Source organism: Podarcis melisellensis, assembly GCF_964234715.1.
Source record: "Podarcis melisellensis genome assembly, chromosome: 12".
NCBI classification, from domain to species: domain Eukaryota; kingdom Metazoa; phylum Chordata; class Lepidosauria; order Squamata; family Lacertidae; genus Podarcis; species Podarcis melisellensis.
The window spans coordinates 16,758,431-16,782,805 of record NC_138544.1 but is presented as its reverse complement, the minus strand read 5'-3'; the positions used below and the strand labels follow the sequence as shown (position 1 = coordinate 16,782,805).

Below are 24,375 nucleotides of genomic sequence, written 5' to 3'. Positions count from 1 at the left end.
TGGCAAGCAGTCTGGATCAAACACAGTATGTTCAAAGGCTTTCGGTCTTATGGCGCTAAACTATTGGTATAAAAAGGAGATCATTGAATGGGGGGAGTGATTGTTTTGAGCCACCAAGGAGTGTGTTTGTGTGCACATGCACATTAAGGAAGGCCGCATGATCAAAATCTGCATAAGATTTTGAAGCAGAAAGTGCAATAATAATAATAAAAACTGGCAATTCCAATTTAATCCCAAAACAGCTTTACGCACACTGGAAATAAGCTAGTGTATTTTCAGAGACACCACAGTAAGTTGCTTAGCGGTGCAAACTTGAACAGATTTACTTGAAATTAAGACCGACTGGATCCATTCACATGAGCAAGATTTCAGCAAGTCTGGATCCTTTAAGCAGCAACAAAATATAGAGTGATAAAATGTTCTAAACTTGGAATGAATATGATATGGGGCAATGGGGGAGGGGACGGGAACACAGAGGGTTTTTTTGGGGGGGGGGACACCCAGGTCATTACCATTTGTGCTGAAGGAAGTGAGAACAGTCCCGTAAATAAATATCTCATTAGTTCACCTATCCACAGATATTTTAAAGTTCTAACACTCACAACTTGAAGCTGGGGGCAGGGGGAGAATGACACTAGCTAGCTTACTGTCTACAAGAGCTTTCCTGCCGGATCACTTTGAGGCTATCATTACTCTCCATGGAAAACCAGGCAAGTGAATTATTTCCAAACCTACATTGTTAAGCTGTAGCTGCTGTGTACCTTTTCTCCTATGCGAATTCAGTCTGAAGAAGCAAGAGGCTCTAAGCCGTCACATTTTCTGGCATTGCCCAGCTATGTGGAAAGATTACCAGTCTAGCTTGCTTGAGGTGGTGCCAATTAGGGCATCTCATATCTCACTGCTTTGCAGAAACTTACTATGACAGCAAACAGAAATCTACAGCACAACCCTAGGCAAATTTACTCAGAAGCAGGCTCCACTGCGTTCAGCAGGGTTTACTCCCAGGTAATTGGGTACAGAATTGCAGCCCTAGTTTCCCTTTATTTGCTTAGTAGAAACAAGCTGCATCCTAACAGCTTTCACAATTCTTCCCCAAAAAAACAAACCCATCCTTTAGAGCACCTGGGAACTATACAAAGCAACCGGCATAATTGTATCCCAGCCCCTCAAGATAACTCCCAACAACACAAACATCGGAAAGGGAAAGGGAATCTTTGACAAATGAAGCTTGAGGTCAGTTGCCTGTAACTCTTTGCTCAAAGACAAATCCATGAGAGATTGTGCAGGAGAGAGCTATCAGCGGCTGACAGTTATATTCTCCCTCCACTGTCAGAGGCATTAGGCATCTTTATACCAGTTGCTAGAAACAGCAGAGGAGGAGACAGCTGTTATGCTCAGATCCCGCTTGTGGGCTTCTCATTGGTAAAAAGGTAAAGGACCCCTGGACAGTTAAGTCCAGTCAAATGTGACTATGGGGTGCAGCGCTCATCTCGCTTTCAGGCTGAGGGAGCCGGCGTTTGTTCACAGACAGTTTTCCGGGTCACGTGGCCAGCATGACTAAACCGCTACTGGCGCACAGAGGACCGTGACGAGTGCCAGAGTGCACAGAAATGCCATTCACCTTCCGGCCGCAGCCATACTTATTTATCTACTTGCACTGGTGGGCTTTCGAACTGCTAGGTTGGCAGGAGCTGGGACAGAGCAACGGGAGCTTGCTCTGTCATGGGGATTCAGACTGCCGACCTTACGATTGGCAGGCCCAAGAGGCTCAGTGGTTTAGACCACAGTGTCACCTGTGTCTAGTTGCTACTATGAGAACAGGATGCTGGACTAGATGTGCTACTGGTCTGAGCCAGATGGTGGTTCTTATATGTTCCTATTTCACTGTACAACCCAAATACTCTTCCTTTAAAAACAAGAAGTCCTATTCTATTCAAAAATACCACAAATATGTCACAACGACATCCCTTTTCTACTTTCAAGGCTGTATCAATGTGCAAAACATGCAGGCTCTGCCCTGGCAGAGTAGGGTGTGTGTGGGAGGAGTTGTATTAGCATTTCACACCGGGAAGATGTGGAAACCTCACCAGGTTACAGTCATACCTTCAAAGTCAAACGGAATCCGTTCCAGAAATCCGTTTGACTTCCAAAACTTTTGAAAACCAAAGCGAGGCTTCTGATTGGCTGCAGGAAGCTCCTGCAGCCAATCAGAAGCTGTGGAAGCCCCGTTGGAAGTTTGGCTTCCAAAAGAACGTTTGAAAACCGGAACAGTCACTTCCAGGTTTCGATTGTTTGGGAGCCAAAACGTTCGAGAACTAGGCTATTCGACTTCCAAGGTACGACTGCATTGGCTCGCTAGCTGTCACATGTAGGCTGATTTATTATTATTATTATTATTATTATTACTTGCAAAACAAACAAAAGCCAGGATGCCTCAGAACATTTCACTGCATTCTTATCCCTATATGGGCATTATGTGTTGCCTGCTCGGAGACTCCCTAAATGAAGTCACATTTCTGGGCTTTGATCATCATGCACCACCTTGACCATGATTCCTTCTACACATCAATGAAACTCTTGGGAGTCAATGTGGGCTGCAACACCTTGAGCAGCAGCTATTGGTTAACTTCCTGTCACCAACAGCACACCCACCCCTGCCCCAAAGTCTTCCATAGTCTGCCATATTTCATTCATAAACAGGAGAACCTGCACATGCAATTGACTACACAAAATAAATAGGCCGAAAGCATCACACTATTAAATGTTTTATGAATAAGATTGGAGGCGACAAGTGTTGCTCTTTATACTTCCTCAACACATGAGCCAAGCCCTTTTTATATTAATACAATCTCCTTTTAAAATTTCAGGCAGCTTGTTACAGTTTTAAAGTTGTTTCCTCTTGGCTGACTGCTTCTTTGTGTCTGCTTAAAATTGTAACAGCTCTTTCAGAGTCCTGAACACACAGCGAATGCAGATGCCTACATACTGCATTGTACATAATTTAAACCTGGACTTAAAAGACAAACGAACAGACAGAAATAAAATAAGCTGTATGTACTGCTATGTTACAAAATGGTATAAGACCATATGGACAGTATCGATTATTACTATCATGAAAAATCATATACATCAATAGCAACATGAATTAGGCAGTCAGGGGGGAAAAAACCACCCACACATGCCAGGGAATCCCAAGATTTTCACATGTATAAAAAAAATATTTAGAGGGGGAAAACCTTCAGTAGAGAATGCCACTCCCCAATGGGGTCAGAATACAGGTTAACTATTGGGGTGGGAATCAAATCAAACAACTGTAATCCTGAATAGAGGACACTCTATGTTGCAACACTATGTTGCAGCCCCCTGGCTACATTATAAAATCCTTATTCTCAAAATGCCAGCAGTAAAAACCCAAAGTTTATGGGCAGGGAGATGAACATGATTTTAAGAGGGGAAAACAATGATCCCCTAGGTAAAGAATTGGGACCACATCCTGGTGTGTGTGTGTAAGAGAGAGAGAGCCTACTGATTTTCACACGAGTATACTCCATAGGCCACACAATATCTAATTTCCTGTCTTTGTTTTTATTTCTCAATTTCCTAGTTTTTCCTATATAAAAACATGAAATGTATCCCTTCTGCAATTAATATGGGCAGAAACCTCCCACTGTCCCTTTCTCTTCAGCTATTATCCCATCCCCTTCATTATTGGGGCCTTTTCCGTACGAAACTCATTTTTTTCTGACCTTGAACCCATTTTTCACCTGTCGAAAATTTTCTTCTGGAAGAAGCAAAACCCAATTATTTCACGATCCTATCGCAAGTTTTCCTTGCATACTGGTGACGTAGAGTCACCTACAAATGAGTGTGCAATTGCACAAAATCGAGTGCTTATTGGAGCGCGTATGGGGGGGAAAGAAACCCACAATTCTCGAACTATTTATGTGTGGGAACTGTGCAAAGACGCAGCACTAGGACGGCGAGTTGAAAACTGAAACGAAATTTAACTATCTGGGCACCCTTTAAAAGGCAGAATCATTCCAGCTTCACTCGGCATCTGATAATAACAATAAGGGACGGTTTAGACCTCAGACTTGCTAGTTATTCAGCGGCTGATTCTCTGTCGGATTCAGTGTATTGGCTGGGTTTTCTCTCTTTCTCTCTTCTTTTGCCTTACGTCTCTTCAGATACATCAGAACAGGGTCCACACAAAACGTTATCGTTGCGAGAAAGCCGAATACCTGTTAAACAAAGGGTGAGAAGAGTCTATATACACATAAATAAACTTCAACTCAGATTCAAAAGTATACAAGAATAGCCTGATTATCTCCAGGTACATTTTCCTGTTGGTCTCTATAAAAAAAGGGGTGGGATTTCTGGGCCTTATGACTCTTCCCCTGCTCAGCCACACCCCTCCCTGGCCCTCCTTAAGTGCTTTTGCCTGGCTGGACTATGCCCTTCAACTCTGATAACGCTTGCCTAGATGAAGGATAGAGAGGGATGTGTGCGTTTCTACCAGTCACCTGTGCAAAACATAAAGCATTCATTGCTCCACTCACTTTGGCTCTGGCTCCACCCACCACGGACACATGGGCCACCAAAACGTTGCCCAGAAAAGGATATAGCCCTTTCCCATCCCTGCTATAAAACTTGCCAATGACGAATGCTGAAAGGCACTTTGCGGCTTTTGAAAAACGGAAGTGTTTGGAACTACTGCCAATAGGCAGTGAAAACTAAGAGAATGAGATGAGAGTAGGAGGCCCAGTAAGACATCCAGGAATAAAACAAGAGGAAACCGGCTGGTCCATATATCTCCAATCCCTAATAAAAGGATCATAGATGTAGCTGGTGCCATTTTAACGGGATTATTTTTTTTTCACAAGACCACCTGCAATGAAGGTAGATCTCCCACAAAGTGAGCCCCAAGTACAGTACAGATTTCTCCCCTTAGTTCAAAGACTACATGCTTGCCCCATCTCACTGAAATTTATTAGGCCTACTAAGTCACAGTTTTGTGGCAGCCCCAGCTTTGGCAATCCCTGCACAGCCATATGTTGCACCGTTTGATGAAGTGTGAGCTGCAGAAAAGTGTGCGGCTCTACACTACTGTAATGACGTTGTGCCATTTGGAAGCTCTTTTCCAAATGCAAACACTACTAACTGTTGGCTATTTGCAGTTTAGTAGCACTGCAGAGAGCTTGCTGGGGAGACCATGCATAACAAGGAACTCAAAAATATCTTAAACAAGGTTTTAATAACAAAACAAAAACTCCTTTTACACTAAAGATAACAACAACAAACCAGACCCAACCCCCAACCCATCCCCCAGGGTAATGAGGGAGCTAGGTGCTGCTCCTTATATACTATGCCCAAATGCTGACACAGCTTAATTAACACAACCTAGCAGCACCTGCTATGTTTCACAACTGTAAGACTGGGTCTTGTTATTTGCCCTGGCCCTGGCCCTTAAAGACATGCATAACTTGTGAAGCAATAATGAACCTTCACATTTTAAAGTGACCATTCAATACAGTGGTACCCTGCAAGACGAACGCCTCGGAAGATGAAAAACTCGCTAGACGAAGGAGTTTTTCGTTTTCTTAGCCGCTTCGCAAGATGCATTTCCCTATGGGCTTGCTTCGCAAAACGAAGCTTGCCCCGCAAGCTCCGGGGATAGCAGGGAAGCGCAGTGCGTCTTCCCTGCTGTCCCCGGACCTCTTTTGAAGCAAGGGGCGGCAACGGGGAGAGGCGATCTTCTCCCCGTTGCCAGCCCCGCAATCTCCGGGGACAGGGGCAGCAACGGGGAGAAGCGATCTTCTCCCCGCCGCCCCTTGCTTTAAACAGGTCCGGGGACAGAGGGGAAGCGCCGCGCACCTTCCCCTCTGTCCCCGGAGATTGTGGGGCAGGCAACGGGGAGAAGCAATCTTCTCCCCGCTGCCCCTTGCTTTAAAACAGGTCCGGGGACAGAGGGGAAGGCACGCGGCGCTTCCCCTCTGTCCCCGGATGGTCTCCATAGGAGCGCATTGATTGATTTTCAATGCATTCCTATGGGAAACCGTGCTTCGCAAGACGAAAAACTCGCAAGAAGAAAAAACTTGCGGAACGAATTAATTTCGTCTTGCGAGGCACCACTGTACTAACTTCCTAAAGCAGGGTACCAACATCGCACCCTCCAACTCACCAGCACAGTGCATCTGGCGTATGTTGAGCTAGTCTGGAAACATTGGGGCTTGGTTATTTTTGCTACTGCAGTGCTGCATTTCCACTTGTATTTATTTCCTCAAGTGCATTCTGTGCTTCTGCCAGTGCACCTCCCTTCAACACATCGTTTCATTTGGTTTATTTCCTGGCTTTTCACAGTGCAGCACCCGTCAAAAGCTTTGGGCATCCTGTCTGCATTATCATCTTCTCATGAATACTTGGCTATGATAATGATATGCACTTTGGGGGCAAGCTTATTTTTAAAAGCGTGGTACCGCAGTCTGGCACACATCCAGATGGGTGTGCACCGGTTGTGGGCTGTAGGAAATTATGAAGAAGAAGAAAGGGGAAGAAAAAAGGAAAGTGCATAAGAACATCAAGGCTAAACATTTTATTTAAATGGCCAGAGGAACTAGGAGGGAATGACCTAGTAGAAAATTTATAACTAGCACAACCTTTGTTCAAATGGGAACCATCAGTAGCATTGAAGGGAAATCATGGCAATTGTAATAACTATTCTCAGAGGTCCTCATTTTAGCACAAGAAAACAACTGGGATCAGACATGATGTTGTGGTGCAGGCTGTACAAAACAACTAGTGGTATTCATCATTTCACACACAAAATCAAGATGGGGTGAATTTCCCCCGAGCATCAACAAGCCCCAATCTAGACTTTAGGATGTCTGAAGAAATCCCTGCCCAAATCTTAAGTTGTCAGCCCTGGATAATGTAACTCATAAAACGACCTGAGGCACTGATATTTTTCTTTTGTTACTAGATCCCCTGTAGGAAGAAAGGGTGCAGAGAGCAAGAATAACCCATCTTTATCAAAAGACAAGTATGTAGTGAATACCAAATTTAAAAATAACACCAAGACTACCCAGATGGACAAGAGATTTTCTTCCCAAATGGGCCAATAATCAGAGGCCTCGGGCAGAGGGGATGCCAGATGCGAGGAATGAAGCAATTTTCAATTGACTCTTAAAAGTTATTCCGCAGCAACTTTTTCACTAGGTCTTAACAGCCCCAGTAGCAGCAGCATCCTACTGCCTTCTTTTTGAATCACCTGTGCCACACCTTCCTATACATACAGAAGGGAAGGCCTGAAAATGCAAAACTGATTCCACACATGAGATATTGAACACAAATAATGAGGAGAAAAGTACTTACAACAGCAGCGGTTTCAGGGGGTGTATTATCGTTGGTTGCAGCAAACACAATTGAAGCTAGCAGGAAAAAGACCGCCACTATTGAAACAATCAAGAAATCCTACCAAAAAAAAAAAGAGTGAAAGGTAGCTTCAGAGCTATTATTTATTCGTTGTTTTTTTGCTCCTCATTCCTAGTACACAAGAAAAATTATAATGCATATAAATATTTCTATAATCTAGTACTACTACACTTTTGATGCACGAAATGCCTCATCCTTTACCTTGCTGTCCCTCAAAGAAACCTGCCAAGGGAGATCACTAATATTCCCATTTTACAGATGGAAAGTGAAGTCAGGAGCTAATGACTTGCTCCGGGCAACTCAGTACATTTGTGGCTGAGTGCAATTTGAAACTGCATTCACCCAGCTCAAAGTGTGCCACCGTGACCAGTTCGCCATGCTTGCTTTCAAAGTAAAGCCCCTCTTGCCCTCCAACTATTTTAACTGTAAATGCTCAACAGAATCTCTTCCACCAACTGCAAAGGTAAGTATAGACACCAAAACCAAGCTGAGAAAATTAGGAAGCAAAAACTTCAGTGCTGATGGTATTCATTAGGGAAAATGTCTAAAGGAAGCTTGGATGTGAAAAATGTGTACTAGTGATGCGTGGTAGTAAAGCCTACTACTAAAGCCTACTAAGATGCTTTAATCGCATCTTAACTGGTAACCTCTGTAGATATAAAAGGCTTTTGTAAACCCATGCAAACAAAGGAACATGACACATGCTTGGCTTGTAAAGCAGAGAGTAGAGAACCTTAGGTACGGGTCGTTAAATGAAATGCCTGCTTCCCAGACCATACCCCCCATCCTCTCTAGTTTTCCTGCCCGCCTTTGGGGCTTTTGCCTGGTTGGAATGTGTCTTTGAACTGTAACAATAATGCTTCTTGCTTGCATGAATGAAGGGTGGCGGTGTGTGCATTAGAAGCCCTTGGAATATCGCCTACTATGCAAAGGCCACATCAGCTGCTCCACCCACATTTGTCTCTAGCCTTGCCATCCGCTAACATGTAGCTCCTGGAAGATTAACCCAGAAAGCGAAGTGGTCTTTGATTTGAAAAAGGAACCCCACCCTTAATATAGGCACTGCTACACATCTTGCCTGGGACACGGGTGGCGCTGTGGTCTAAACCACTGAGCCTAGGGCTTGCCAATCAGAAGGTCAGAGGTTCGAATCCCCATGAAGGGGTGAGCTCCTGTTGCTCGGTCCCAGTTCCTGCCAACCTAGCAGTTTGAAAGCACACCAAAAAGTGCAAGTAGATAAATAGGTACTGCTCCGGTGGGAAGGTAAATGGCATTTCCGTGTGCTGCTCTAGTTTCCCCAGAAGCAGCTTAGTCATGCTGGCCACATGACCCGGAAGCTGTACGCCAGCTCCCTTGGCCAGTAAAGCGAGATGAGTGCCACAACCTCAGAGTTGTTCTCGACTGGACTTAACTGTCAGGGGTCCTTTACCTTTACACATCTGGCCTAGTCGTCCTAGCAGCGTCATTGTTCCACAGGCAACCCCCTAAGGTGGTGGCAATAGACCCTGTAAACATAAGCTGCCATCACTGTTCCTTGTCGGACAGGTTCTATGCCCTGCCCACCAGCTAACATTCTCAGTAAATTAGCATGACATGTTTAAGTTGCCAATACAGGTTTGGATTTTCCTAACTGCAACTTTTCCAGGCTCCTCCAAGTGCTGAAGCAAGGGCGTGTTGACTAATCCTGAGCATGCCTATGGCTGTTAAAAATTATGATATTCATAACATATATAAAAAGCGGCTCCCTTTACCACAGTTGCTACTTTCTCCTTCCCTGTCCTCTCGTACAAAGAAGTGCAATATGTAACCAGGATCGGGATATTCAAGAGGAAGGCACTGCAGCTGACAAATTCAAAGAAGTAAAGGCCACCGCAACTGCTGCAATGTTGCACGATTTCTTCACACAAGAAGGCTAGGAAGGACAGGACCTGTTGGAGAAGAAGAAGAAGAAGGAAACCACTGGCTGTTAGAACATCCCTTCAGTAGGAGGGCAGATTGCATGGTGTTACCACGACTCAAGCACTATGTTTAGGAAAGCACTTTTAAGATCTAGAATGCTTTACAATCTTATCTCCTGCAACCTTGTGAGAAATGTTCTTTAAAAGTTCCCATTTCACAGGACTTAAGCTGAACCAGAGACATTTGAGCCACACACGCTAGCATGCTTCTCGTTTGCATTAAACCGTCCATTTCCCCAGCAACTGTAGGGGCAAACTGCAAAGTACCTCAAAGGTGCAGAAAACTAAATATGATGGCATGCGATTGCTAGTCAGTTTTGCAATGCATGTTCTTGGGAATAAGAAGCTCCACTGCAGGCAATTCTTGGTCTGAAGACTATTTTGACAATATTTATAAGTCACGGGAGAGTTTCTAAGATTCCTTGCTTTATCTGAAAACAAAGCAAAATGACGTTCATGTGTCTTTCCAAGAACACTTGGGTAATGCCACACTGCTCCAGATTCTCATTTCCAAAAGTCAGCTGCATATGAATTATTCCACTTATTGTCTATCTCACTGCAGTCCATTTCCTGACTGCCTCTTGCCTTTGTCTCTCAATTGCTGAAGGAACAGGGGACAATATGACTCTTGCTTTGTTTTACTTTCAGTTTTTGCGCTCTTTGTTTAAATGCCAGCAATCACTGCTGCACAACAACAAAAAGAAGCACGTATAAATTGTCCAACAGCTCTGCCTCAAAACAGATTTACTGTAGGTGATTAAATCCAAGCCTACACAGAAATAACATCAATTGGCCTTGCACAATAAATGTGCAAAGTAATCTGGAATCTGGTGAAATTCTAGAATGGATCAATTCCTTCTACTTGACACATATTTCAATGGCACAGAAGAGGGCATGAAAATATCCATCTTCAATTTCTACTAAGCATCAAGCTTGTAGTATCAAAGTAAAAATACCCCAGCATAGGACTGACATTTCCCCAGCTCTGATTAGTGATGCTATGACGGAAGCAACAGCAGATATTCTCAAGAAATCAATGCACATGGATGATTGCTCTCAACTGTTCTTCCTAGAATGCAAGCTTCCAATTTCTTGCTCGTTAATGTGGCTGAAAATTAGCAGCAGCAGTGATATAATTAATACACCTTTGTCCATGTAGATAGAAATGGAACTGATGAAGAAGCCTCATGCACACGGCCAATTGTATTGGTTCCAACTCTTGATAAGTTATCAGAGCTGTCTGAGTACGCATCAGTACAGATCCTTCCTCCAGCAGTATACTTGGAGGCTGCCAAAACTACCTGCCAACTGTAAGCTCAATTAAGCTTGTGAAAAGCACAGATGCTCACTACTAGGCTCTTCCAGCTAAAAACTCAGCTGTCATGTATATTATCCACCTACCAGCTGAGCACAGCCTCACAAAGAGCCAAGGCTCAGTTGTAAAGTACAAGCTTGAAATGCAAAAGGTCAAAGCTTCAATCTCTGGTATGCCCATTGTAGGGCTGGGAGAGGTGCTGGCCAGTCCATGTGAATGATACAATGCTAGATGGACCAGTGGCTTGACCTCATATGGCACAGCTTCCTATATTCCTCTCCAGTATGCCAAGCCCATGCTTGATGTACAGTTCTCTGTAGTCAAGTTTTGGCTTTGGAAGGGCTAGTGAGAAGTACAATACCTACTAGGAAGCACTGATACGGCCACACGTCACCATACACCCATGTGTATGATGCAGAAAATTTATTTCCTGGTGATATGCAAACAGTATTGGTTACAGAAATGCATTTGCATGTACCACGGCTATACTGTGCGCAAAACCAGTAACACTTTCATACCACCAGATAAGAAGTGATTACACCATATACAGTGTCAATGGATTTTCCTCCCTGGTAGTATTCAGTCTTGCAATTTAGAACAGAATTTCTGCTTGCGAAAGCAAAGCAAAAACCCAAGAAGTCATCACAACCGAAGATTGTTGAGACAGTCCTGTTGACAGGTAGTGTCACCCAATGTAGAGTCAACGTAGAATCACAGAATCGTAGGGCTGGGAAGGACCCCGAGGGTCGTCTTGTCCAGCCCCCTGCAATGCAGGAATCTCAGCTAAAGCATCCATGGCTTAAAAACCTCGATGCAGCATCCTGTAGGGACAAAGAAATATAGGGACAATATTCCACACTTAGGAAGTTTGCACCTAGGAGGCCTTGAGTGACAAACTGTCCAGTGTAACTAATTGGCTGAGTTGCTGCTAGTTAGGAAGGTGTTCTTAACACCTTTAGGAGCCAGGAGATTAGGCTGGGTAGGTGTTAATTTTAAAAAATTGCTTGGTCTATTACTGCTAGCTGGACTATGGTCTGCTCAGAGCATTGTGAACTGTGGGGCGAGTTCTGTAGTTTGGTTGCTTGGAAGTAAAGGCAGCCAGAGAGGCTGTAAGTTTTAAAGTGACATACCCTGGAAGGTGGGGATGCGGGTGGCGCTGTGGGTTAAACTAGGACTTGCCGATCAGAAGGTCAGCGGTTCGAATCCCCACGACGGGGTGAGCTCCCGTTGCTCGGTCCCTGCTCCTGCCAACCTAGCAGTTCGAAAGCACGTCAAAGTGCAAGTAGATAAATAAGTACTGCTCCGGTGGGAAGGTAAACGGAGTTTCCGTGCGCTGCTCTGGTTTGCCAGAAGCAGCTTAGTCATGCTGGCCACATGACCCGGAAGCTGTACGCCGGCTCCCTTGGCCAATAAAGCGAGATGAGCGCTGCAACCCCAGAGTCAGCCACGACTGGACCTAATGGTCAGGGGTCCCTTTACCTTTACCCTGGAAGGTAGACATACACTGCTTTATACAGTGTATATGTCATGGAAAACAAAGAAGATTTTTTCTTACAGTCTGTGTCCAAAGGTAGCAAATACTTTGCATTTCATGGTGAAATGACTGTGGCTTTCCTGCACTAAATAAAAAATCAAAGTGAACACAAAGTTTAAATCTGAAACCACCACAGTATTGTGGGATTATTAGTTTCTTAAGTCATTTTGATTCTGGTATCTTACTGTAATGGGAAATATTCCATTCTCTCAAATGTAATTTTAAAAAAACCCTCAAATCTAACAGATGGCTTTCCCCTTTCAAAGTGGGCTGTTCGCTTTCATTTATTTACCTTGTAAGTCCTCACATTTGGGAAATGACCGCCATCTACCAATTTCCTCAAAAAGGCAGCTATATTGAGACCATGCAAGTTTATTTAATATTGAAGCCACAAAAAAAGGGACATGCAGAAACACCACGGCAGTGTGGCGGCAAATGCACTAAGCAAGACCAGGAAGAAGGGTGTGGGGTGGGAGAAAAAGAGACGCATTGTGTAAGCCGCTTAGCTAGAAAACACCAGAATGAACTGGTCTCTGAAATTGCCTAATAACCACATTGCAAATGAACCACATGCCAACACTATTTATCTACAAACAATTGCTGGTGGACAGAACAGGGCAGCAAAGAATCACCAGCAACCCATTGTTCAGAAGCCAACAAACCAAATTCAAGTTATGAACGCTGCACAGAGCTGAAGAAGCGGTTCAAAATTTTAGGCACCAGAACCACATTTTTAGGAGGCAATTAGGTCAGGCACTTAGCATATTTCTACACTGGGGGACAAGGATGGGCTGCATTTGCCCGGTACATAAAAGGGTTTATTTTAATATATTTAGGGTGGGGAACCTCAACAGAAAAGGGTCATAGCTTTCTTCAGAGCTCCTTAAATGTTAACGCATGGTATTAAGTTGCTTCACACAGGTAAAACAATTAGCTTCTTCATCACAAAAGCAACCAGGACTCAACCAAAAACTCTACTATTGTGTCAAACAAGCCCGCTTATCACTTGAGAGCTACAAACTCAGGAGAGACGTCTGGCCTGGGACACAAGTCACTTGGAGGAATAGTCCTGGAATATGTGGGGTTGGATTTGCCTTTTGATTTGCCTGGCTTTGGGGTGCATGGTGTTTTGAAGTTTAAAAGAAGTGTCCTTTGAGACACACCTGAACTCCCCAGAGCTGGAAACTCTGTCATTTGTACCGCACTGTGTAGCCTAGTGCTTCATTACAATCCCTTCCTTCCCAGCTATGGTCTCGAGGGTGGGGTCTTGCTGCACAGGAACATAATCATGTGGTAGAGTAATAGCCTTCCTATTATTTCCAATATTCACTTATGGAAGCCTTCTAATCTAGCCTGGTTTCAGAACTGGCTCAGTCTTGGTTGACCTGCCAGATTACCCTTATTAGAAGGCGACTGATGGGGAAGGCAGTGCAACACTTCTTTATCCTCCAGTGGCTTTTGATACCATTGACCCTGGTATCTTACTGAACCAGCTTCTAGATCAGACATAGGCAAACTCCAGATGTTTGGGACTGCAATTCCCATCATCCCTAACCACTGGTCCTGTTAGCTAGAGATGGTGGGAGTTGTAGTCCCAAACATCTGGAGGGCCAGAGTTTGCCTATGCCTGTTCTAGATCTATCACTGTGACCGGAGGCGCAAGTGGCCATGGTGACTAAAAGCGTCTTCCATCAGCTTCAGTTGGTGGGATAACCTGGCACCAGTGGCCCAAGCACTGGTTACCAGTTGGGATTGCTCAGTCAGTAGAGCATGCGTCTCTTAATCCTGCACTGCACGGGTTTGGACCAGATTACCCTTGTGGTCCCTTCCAATACTAGAATTCTATGAAGACTAGATTACTGTAACATACTCTGTGTGGAGCTGCCCTTAAAAGTAGGTTTGGAAGCTGCAGGAACTGCAAAACTCTTAATGCAGGCATGCATTATCATGTCTGAAAGAACTGCACCAGTTGCCAATTTATCACCAAGCCAAAGTATGAGGTTCTTTTGTTTAAAGCCGTGGACAATTTGGGAGCTGGATATTTGAAAGAACAACTTCTCCTATACAACCCTGTCCTTATTGATTTACAAAACATACTTAACATATCACGATTTCAGGGTGGGGAGAATATTAGAGCAGTTCACAACAATTATATATACAATAAAAACCACATAAAACTATAGTTGCAGATTACCAGCTAGCTATTACAGAATTATTATTTTTTCCTTAATTGATGGTGGTATTAAAAAGTTTTCATCAAATATTTAAAGATGAATGCAGAAAACGTGTACTTAATCTCTCCTGGAACAGCATTCCACACAATTATGCTAAGATCTCTGCAAGAGGCCCCCTTGGTTGTGCCGCAGTCTGCTGGCATTTGTATTGAAAACCCTGGGGAGGAGCTGTTCCACTTTGGTGCACCCAGCCTTTGTTGGATCACCTCCCCTCTAAAATAAAAGCATTTTGATGTGCTTTTGATGATTGCTAAAGACCCTTCTGTTTACACAGATATTTGCAGGCTGTGTTAATAATCGGGCTGTGTAGTATCTGGGTGGTCTGCTGTAGATTGTAGTGGTTCAATTAAGGCTAGTATCAAAATGTTTTAAATTTGTAGAATCTTAGAACCTTCTGGCTGTTCCCTCGCTGCGAGAAGCCAAGTTACAGGGAACCATGCAGAGCAGAGGGCCTTCTCGGTAGTGGCACCTGCCCTGTGGAACGCCCTCTCACAGATGTCAAAGAGAAAAACAACTACCAGACTTTTAGAAGACATCTGAAGGCAGCCCTGTTTAGGGAAGTTTTTAATGTTTAACAGACCACTGTATTTTAATACTTTGTTGGAAGCCACCCAGAGTGGCTGGGGAAACCCAGCCAGATGGGCGGGGTATATATATTTATTTATTATTATTAACATGAGGCTCAAAGCCATGACCCAGTGATTAATAGTCTCATGCTCTACTGACTAAGCTATATCTGTATAAAATACAGAAATTACTGTGCTGGCCTGGAGTTGAAGCAGAATGCATTTCCCCTGTGACAAAAAGTGTATCAAGTGATGAGGAAATCTGCTTTACTTGTATCAGAAGTGCTGCCTTAAAAAGAAACATCTAGATCACTCCCAAATTAGATACTAATTTTAATAAAGACAAAAAATGTAGTAAGTAGCAACTTCCAAAGGGTGTAGCCGTATTAGTCAGTAGCCATGAAAACAATGTAGAGATTTGTGGCAATTTAAAGGCTAATGGATTCATTATAGCATAAAAGTCTGTGGAACAGAGAGGACTTCATTAGATACAAGAGGTGTTATCTTTAGTTGGCAGGTGCATTAGGCATGCTTGTGTGCATATATAATATATAATATATATGGGGGGGACAGGACAATGTACAGTCGTACCTTGGTTGTCGAACACCCCAGAACTCATACATTTCAGCTCCCAAACAATCGAAAGCTGGAAGTGAGTGTTTCGAATGATTTTTGGAAGCCGAACGTCCGGCGCGGCTTCCCATTGGCTGCAGGATGCTCCTGCAGTCAATCGGAAGCTGCATCTTGGTTTTCGAACAGTTCCAGAAGTCGAACGGACTCCCAAAACGCATTCTGTTCGAGAACTGAGGTACGACTGTATATGTGTGTGTTATACCTGCCTTTAAGGTGCCACAAGGCTATGCTGCACATAGGAAGAGTAGCAATTAAGAAATCAAGCACTACTGCGGGAACGAAAAACAAAAAATTCATTGTGGCTTTCATACAGACCACGCTACATGTCTACCGGACATTTCAGGTGGGGAAATGCATGCTAGTGGGGAGGGCTGTAAAAATCTCCCAGCTTTCCATGCGGTGCTTTGAACAGCATACCACTCTCTGAAATTCAGCTAGGGACGGAGCAAGCAATCCTAAGCAGGCAAATATGTCAAGGGCTGCATTGCCCCCGTATCTCCTGTGTAAATTAAGCCGCAACCTAACTGCTTCTGGTGAGGGTGTATTCATTGGGGAGGGGGCAGTGTAAACCTTCATTTCCTGCCCTTCCACTGACTCCTATGGGGCGAATATAGTTATACCTGAATTCCCGAGCTCTGTGTGTAATGGGTTAGGATGCAGCAGAGCTTTGCTTATCCCTCTCCCTGCCCACAATATGCCAATTCTCTGGCTCTTGATATACACCTTATTGCTCTCTACACACAACATAACTTCCACTGGTTTAACTTCCGTCAGCAGGGTTTCCTCTCACCCAGTGTAAGTAGATACACCACGGTAAGTCATTTATTATTGAGGTCAGCTCGGCCAGGGCAGGGGGGAACGGACGGGCACTATATCCTAACCTCTGCAGCCACCATATATGGGGGTTACAATTCCTCTGCAAGGCTGCAGCCCCACGTAAGCTTATGTAAGCGTACAGGTGAAACTCGAAAAATTAGAAAAGTGGAAAAGTTTTGCTGATTTCATTTAATATTCTAATTTTCTGAGATTGTTAATCTGGGGTTTTCATCAGCTGTTTTCATCACAATTATAACAAATAAAAGCAGAATCCGTTCCGCGATTCTCTTCGTCTAGCGGTTTTTTCGTCTTGCGAAGCAAGCCCATTGACAGCTTAGCGGATTAGCGCTACAGCTGTCTAGCGGCTTTCAGCGATCAGCTGTTAAGCGGCTTATCAGCGGAACAGCTGATAAGCGGCTTAGCGGCTTAGGAAAAGGGCAAAAAAAGTGAAAAAACCCCGCGTGGGGACACAAGATTTTTTCGTCTTGCGAAGCAACCCCATAGGGAAATTCGTTTTGCGAAGCGCCTCCAAAACGGAAAACCCTTTCGTCTAGCGGGTTTTCCATCTTGCGAGGCGTTCGTCTTGCGGGGCACCACTGTATTAGTTTCACCTTTTAAGTTGAATTACTGAAATAAATGAACTTTTCCACAATTTTCTAATTTTCCGACTTTCACCTGTAAGTCTCATTCAGCTCAGTGGGACCTACCTCTGGTTAGCCAATTAGAGTAGTGCTCTGTAATGCTATTGTTTTTGGATATGTAAGCCAGGCATAGGCAAACTCCGGCCCTCCAGATGTTTGGGACTACAATTCCCACCATACCTAGCTAACAAGACCAGTGGTTAGGGATGATGGGAATTGTAGTCCCAAACATTTGGAGGGCCGGAGTTTGCCTATGCCTGATGTAAGCTATTTCTAGAATCACTTTTTCATAGGAGTACCATGAAAAATGTAAAAGACACACACAATGGACATAATACTCCCATATTTGGGGGAGTTTTTTTGCTGTGATCCTACTGTACGTGCATTCAATTACAAATGCAGTGCAAACAAAGGGAATTTAAGTCAAAATGATATTTTGAATCCACCTGCCTAGAAGGATATAAGCCTCAGTTCCCACACATTTTAAACTGTGTTATAGATATTCACACTTGCATATCAATGAGCATGAGAATTAAGGGTTTCTGCTAAGGAAAGAACACACTGTATCTCTATGTTAGAAGACCTGCTTTGCATGCAGAAAGACCCCAGGTTCATCCCTGGTATTTCCATGTGGGGCTAGACAAAACACTTCTTCTGAATCCCTTCAGAGCCACTATCGATCAGTAAAGAACAATGAGAGACATACCAAGCCAGAGCAATGGGCCCAAGGCAGTTTCTTCTGCTCTTAAAAAGCCCCAAATTAAACCACCTGCGTTTAGGTGACAAATATAACTTCTGCTCATACAGCCGTGTTTCCCTCATTATCAAATCAACAACACACGTACACGGGAACCCTATATGAAAGGTGGCCAGGCTAGCTCAGTTGGTTAGAGAATGGTGCTGATAAAGCCAAGGTTGCAGGTTTGATTCCTGTATGGAACAGCTGCATATTCCTGCATTGCAGGCGGTTGGACTAGATGATCCTCAGGGTTCCTTGCAACCCTACAATTCTATGACTCTCTGATTCTACTGCTGCTCAATTTGGTAGAGCATGAGACTCTTAACCTAAGGGACGCGAGTTCAAGCCCCACATTGGGCAAAAGATTCCTGCATTGAAGGGGGTTGGGTTAGATGGCCCTTGAGGTCCCTACCAACACTGCAATTCTATGACCCTATAGATTTGTGTTTGTATGAAAGGTGCCACACTACACTCCTCCCTGGGCATAACCGGGGGGGGGGGCAGCTGCCCCTCCCCGATTCAGTAAATAAAAATACTTAACTAACTGACCAATCACATCACAGATAGCTCCATTCTGCTCTCCCTAACATAAATCGAGGCTGTGCCCATGCATTCCGCCCCCCCCAGCCCCATGCCACAATAGGAGAGTTTGCCCAGTGTTTCTCAAACCTGGGTGTTGTTGGACTACAATTCCCATCATCCCTAGCTAGCAGGTCCAGCAGCCCGAGATGATGAGAGTTGTAGTCCAACAGCCGCGGGATGACACCCCACCCCACCCCGTTTGAGAAACACTGGGCAAACTTGTTGTTGGACTACAACTCCCATCATCCCTAGCCAGCGGTCAGAGATGGTGGAAGTTGTAGTCCAACAACAACAACGGGAGGACACCCCCCCCTTAAGAAACACTGGGCCAACGTGTTGCACTACAACTCCCATCATCCCTAGCTAGCAGGCCGAGCGGTAAGGGATGATGGGATTTGTAGTCCAACAACGGCCGAAGACTCCCTTTGAGAAAACCCTGTTGCACTACAACTCCCATCATCCCTAGCTAGCGGGCCCAGCGGCCGGGGATGATGGGAGTTGTAGTCCAACGACAGCCATCGCCCTGAGCTGATAAACAATGGCATGAGCGTTTGCGGTTCCCCTTCCAAGCACGCCCCGAGGACCCTAAACCGCCGGCAGCGAGCGAGCCAAGGGCGGAGCTCGGAGGACGCCAAGCGCCAGGGCCGCTCTCCCTTCCTCGTCCGAGGCGAAGAAAGCGGCATCTGCTGCTGCTGCTGCAGCGCCGCCATGAGGCCGGGCGGACTCTCCTCTCGGCTCCGCCGCAAGACCCGAGCTTGGGAGGCGGGCTGAGAGGCCGGCTAGTAGTCCCGAAGCCCCTCACGGAGGCTGCTGTGGGCCTGGCCGTGCTCGGCTCCCTCCCTTTCCCCAGCGTGTGGTGTGTGTTTAATCCCCGCCCTCCGTCCCTCAGCCTCGGCTAGGCGGGAAAGTAGCCCTCTCTGAGGGGAAAGGGAAGAGGAGGGCCGCCCTCCCTCCCTCCGACTCACCAGCTGCGAGACCTTCAGCGCCAGCCGCCGCGCTCCCAAGTTGTCGGCGGTGCAGCCGGTGCAGCGGGGGCCCTTCCCCGGCGGCTGCTCGGCGGGGACGGTGGTGTCGGCGTAGACCGGCGCCCCGTTCTCCATGGCCGCGAAGGGAGTAGGCCCTGCGAGGGAGGAAACGAAAGGGAAAGGCGGCCTCCGCTTCAGCTTCAGGGGGAGTTGTCCCCAGACAGGGCCGGGCGCCAAGGCCTCGAGGAAGGAGGAGGGCCGTCGAAATTTCCCCGCCTTTTTTCTTCTCCTCTCGCGGAAGGAGGTGAATCCGGTCGCCTATCAGGAGAAACGGGGCCTTTGCCTCAGACCCGGCGGCCAAATTCACCTCACGCCGTTTCACCTTGTTTATTTATTGCCCAGAAGCATTGAGGAGCAGGCTCCAAGCGCCGCCCTCTTGCCGTTGGCAAGCCCTCCCTGCATACCGAATAAATTGGCTCTTTTTTTTCCTTTCCCAAGAGACGAACCCGCCAAATAAGTTGCATTATTAACATAAAACTGCAAAGCCCAGCTGCCACATAATAGACAGCTTTTCTTAGTTCCTCTGAACTCTTCATCAGGCTGGATGTTAAGCAAAGGGAGGGGGGAGAGAGGAAAAGGCTGGATTTTGGTATTAAGTCCATTATACCTGTTTTGGTCAAAAAATCATTTTTGTTGCTTAGTTTTAGAAGGGGTGTGGCTTGTGTTCAAGAAGCCCCACACTTAATAATTCTTCCACTACATTTATTGCTTGTAATTCACAGTTTCCACCCCACACTGACCGCCAGAGCAAAGGTATTTTTAAAATGGATAGAGCAGGTTATGTAAGTAATGGCAAAGTGTGTTTCAAAGGACAGACTGAACACACCGCTTAAAAAAAAGGGCGTTGCTAATAATAATAATATTTATTTATTTATTTGTACCCCGCCCATCTGGCTGGGTTTCCCCAGCCACTCTGGGCTGCTCCCAACCGAAAATTAAAAACACGGTAAAATATCAAACATTAAAAACGTCTGAAGAGGTTTGAGCCCCTGCATTGGGCAAAATAGAGCTCTATCCCCACAGTACCCACAAAAAAAGTTAAGCAGCAAATGTCTCCAATGAAACAGCAACAATTCTATATTTCTAGCCACTATCAGAACTTATGCCTGCTATTGACATTGCAGTTTAACATGACTCTTCCGCTTTCCATTTCATAGAATTGTTGAATCTGAAGGGATCCCAAGGGCAATCCAGTCCAACCCCCCCTGCAGTGCAGGAATCTTTATGCCCAATGTGTGGCTCAAACCCAAGACCCTGAGATTAAGAGTCTCTTTAAGGGACCCCCTCAGGCAATGGCTATTTCTGCCAGTGTAGCTAAGCCTCATGCACAGAAAACCTGGGTGGGATGCCTGGGCTCTCCATATGTTGTGATCTCCAACTCCCATAATCATCCTGGAACATTGACCATGCTAGTTGAGGCTGACAGGGTGAGAAAGTCCAATAACCAGTGTTTCCTCCTCCTGCTTTAAGAGGTGGCACAGATGTTAAAGAGGGTAAGGGCTCCAGATGACCTGTTTATTGTGTGTACTTCTGTACAATAGAGTGTTGAACTTTTGGAGCTGGCAGACTCGGATTTTAGTTCTACTGGTTCACCTTGAGCAAAGCGCTCTTGCACTTATTACTCAAACCAAAAGCCCCATTAATTTCAATGTGATTTACTTTCAGGTAAATAATATGTGCAGAACTGTAGCACTAGAACATTAGTGTTATGCATCACAAAGCTATGGGGATCAATGCATCCTTCCAACTCTCACAATTATATTTGAATCCTGAAAACGTGCTACAGGAAACCTCATCTACATTATTTGACCTTTACTTTTTTTTTTCTTTAAGCCTACTCAAAAGTGTGCTACCTCCCCCTTGTGGACATCTATATGAAGTACCAACACATTTTCTTTCTATATTTTAATGTATGTCAATTGATACCCTAGGGCAGGGGTTGCCAACCTGGTCCCTACCATCCACTAGTGGGTGTTTCAGGATTCTAGGTGGGCAGTAGGGGATTCTACGGCACAAGCTGAATCCTCCTTCCATCGAGCACTGGTGGGCAGTAAAGAAATTTTACCATCAAGAAAAATGCATTAGTGGGCAGTAGGTATAAAAAGGTTGAGTACCCCTGCCCTAAGGGGTATGGGGTACCAGGCCAAAATGTACAAGAGAAGACTGAACTTGTACATAAAGACAGTAAAGCAAGTGGTAACACCTTCCGTGTAGTTATCTCTCATACTATCTGAGCAGCTTATTTTTGTGTGGAAGTTGTTGCAACATTGGGTCAAAATGGAAATCGCAGGATGTTTAAGAAATAAATGCAGAAACTTGCTGCAAGCAGAGGAATAAGTTGTTTAACACACACACCCCGTGAGTGGGGGATGTGTGTGCATGGGTTTCCTCCAGCCTCAATACTAGGTGAGAAACTCTTGTTTAGCGTTATTTTAAATTTACATTTAAATAATAAAGCTTCCCTTTCTTGATAGGGTGTAGTGTAAACAAGGAGATGACAAGTGTGTGAGAGAAGAATAAAATATTAAGTCATGAAATCTGCCAGAGAGCTCAAATTAATTTTAGAGTCATTACATGATTTAGGAATATAAACTAATGACTAAGGCTGTAATCCTATACCTTAGCAGTGGGCCTCCAGCCCATGGGTCTAATTAAGTCTGGCAGCCCATTTCCACCAAGCCACACTAGCTGCCTTACATTTGATGCCATATATGATGATAGCAATGAGACAGGAAAAGATGCAGCTGGACCAAAACTTCAGGCACAGCTGACCTGCAGTGGCTACAAAGCCCTGTGCAAAGCAGATTGTCAGGTCTTGTGGAGCTCCATGCACAGTGCTTTGCGAGACTCAACAATTTGCAGGCTGTACCTTTGCCTGCATGGCTTGATTTCAAACCATGAACAGTAATTGGGCACTGCAGGTAATTCTAAGAAAACGTCATTCTGAGTACAGAATATGCTTTGGGGAAATTCCAGTAGTTAAAAGAAATACTAATTTAGATGTTATTTGTCAAGTGCATTTTCTGTTACTAAGTAGTATGTCACACTGTTTCTGAATTTATGTATATATTTATGCAACAACTATGGTTTAATGCAAATTATTAGTGTGCCAGTTCATGGTGCTCAATAACTCCCAGGGTAATATTCCTCACTCCTCCTCCTGCTGTGCCATAGACAAAACAAGCAAAGTCTGGCTCATCATGTCATCCAAACCCAAGCTAGTTTGTTTTCCCCAAATAAATCATGAGCAGCAAGCTGATAACAAACCTTGTTTACTTCTCATGACTTCTTGGGGGAAACAGAACTCAAGCCCAAGATCAGACAAGTCAGACAATGGCTTGTTTCGTCCACAGTGCAGCAGGAGAAAGGGACAAGTTATGGGAATTTCTGAGCAATGTGCATGTTAAGCTATGGTTTAATGTTATGTACAAAAAGTTGGAAGGGAGTTTCGTGTCAGTACATCAATAAGGGGCGGGGGGAACCACTTGTATGTTTTTCACCTTGCAAAATATGGGCCTAAATTTTCCTGTACTTTTTCTACAATGCAAGAAGCTAATGATAACAAGTAAAAAAACACTGAATGCAACAGTTAGACTCCAACCTACCTGAAAAGATGCTTCTGCCATTATATCTCACTGTGATCTTTGATTCTGAACTATTTGACACAAACCACGTGCAAAATTCAAATGAAGAGGGAGTGGATAATGACATTTTCAGTGATGGTTCCACAATTATATTTTCCCCTGGTAACTCCACAATCATCTCTTTCCCTGGTAGCTCCACAATCATGTCTTTCTCTGGAAGGCAGATAGAGCACAATCTAAAACTATGCTAGGCTTGACCAGCACTTAGTGTAGACAATTAAGCTTAATATATTTTACATTTGTATGCTACCCATTCTTTTACTCATTTCATGATGTTGCTATCTGCGTCATGCTCCCTCATATTTCCTCCCCTCCAGCTTCTTGTGTAGGATGGGTAGCTGACAAAGTAAAAGTGCTTCTGGCACCTTTTTGTCCTTTCAAAGCTTTTATTGCTATTAAAAAAGCACTTTACACCAGCAGAGAGAAATATATCTGCCTATACTTTTGTGTGCAAGAGGGATACTTTCTTATGAACTCCACAGTGTGTAATATATATCTTAAATCATTTGTTTAGTGTCTTTAGATAAGCCATTTCATATATTATTATGTGAACAGTAAATACACCTTCTACAATGCATAAGAGGTACAAATATGTTAAACAAACAATTCAGCTCTGGGATACAAAGTAACTGAAATAAAGATAGGTTACTTACCGCATCAGTAGCATATACTCATGCACATCTTAAATACACTCAAATAGTTCGCTGTGTTACATAGTAGTAATCTGTTCAAAAGTACAATTTGTGCCATGCATGTGATTGGAAATGAAAAGCTTTGTAGAGTTGCTCCTTTCATACAGTTGCTCCTCGTCATGTTAAGCATTCAGTCAAGAAAGATAGATCTAAATGATGTAAAATACTACAACCATCAAGTAGTTGTGGAATTCCTTAAGGTCTCAGAAAGGAACTTTTTTTGAGGGGGGGCAGAATTTCAATCCAGAGCGCTTTACATTGATAAAACTATTCTTTAAAAAAATAACAATAATATGGAAAATGCAAAGAAGAATGCCCCAAAGTAGACTACCAACTTTTCAAGCAACGTTGGCCCAAGAATGTAGACATCCTACACTAGAGAAGTTTCCTATTTTCTGGAAGTTTTAAAAGCAGCACTTTCAAGTTTGCTATACAGTACTGTTCACATATTCATGTTCATTTTCTGTTCAAAGAAACAAGCCCAAAGTATCCATAAACACATGGATCTACTTACAGATCATTGCCAGTCTATGTGCAAGAGTGTTTTGGACTTGTTTCTTTGTTC

The 24,375-nt window shown here is 44.3% G+C and overlaps 1 protein-coding gene across 1 annotated transcript; it reads right to left on the bottom strand.

Moving 5' to 3' along the window:
• Positions 1-2,752: 2,752 nt before the first annotated feature.
• CMTM6 (CKLF like MARVEL transmembrane domain containing 6) lies at positions 2,753-23,401 on the bottom strand. Its single transcript, XM_081883450.1, has 5 exons — positions 23,080-23,401; positions 19,415-19,569; positions 9,183-9,359; positions 7,372-7,470; positions 2,753-4,241 (listed from the first exon to the last, which is right to left on the bottom strand). The coding sequence occupies exons 1-5, from the start codon at positions 23,261-23,263 to the stop codon at positions 4,098-4,100; spliced, it is 759 nt and encodes a 252-aa protein (XP_081739576.1). The 5' UTR covers positions 23,264-23,401; the 3' UTR covers positions 2,753-4,097.
• Positions 23,402-24,375: the final 974 nt, after the last annotated feature.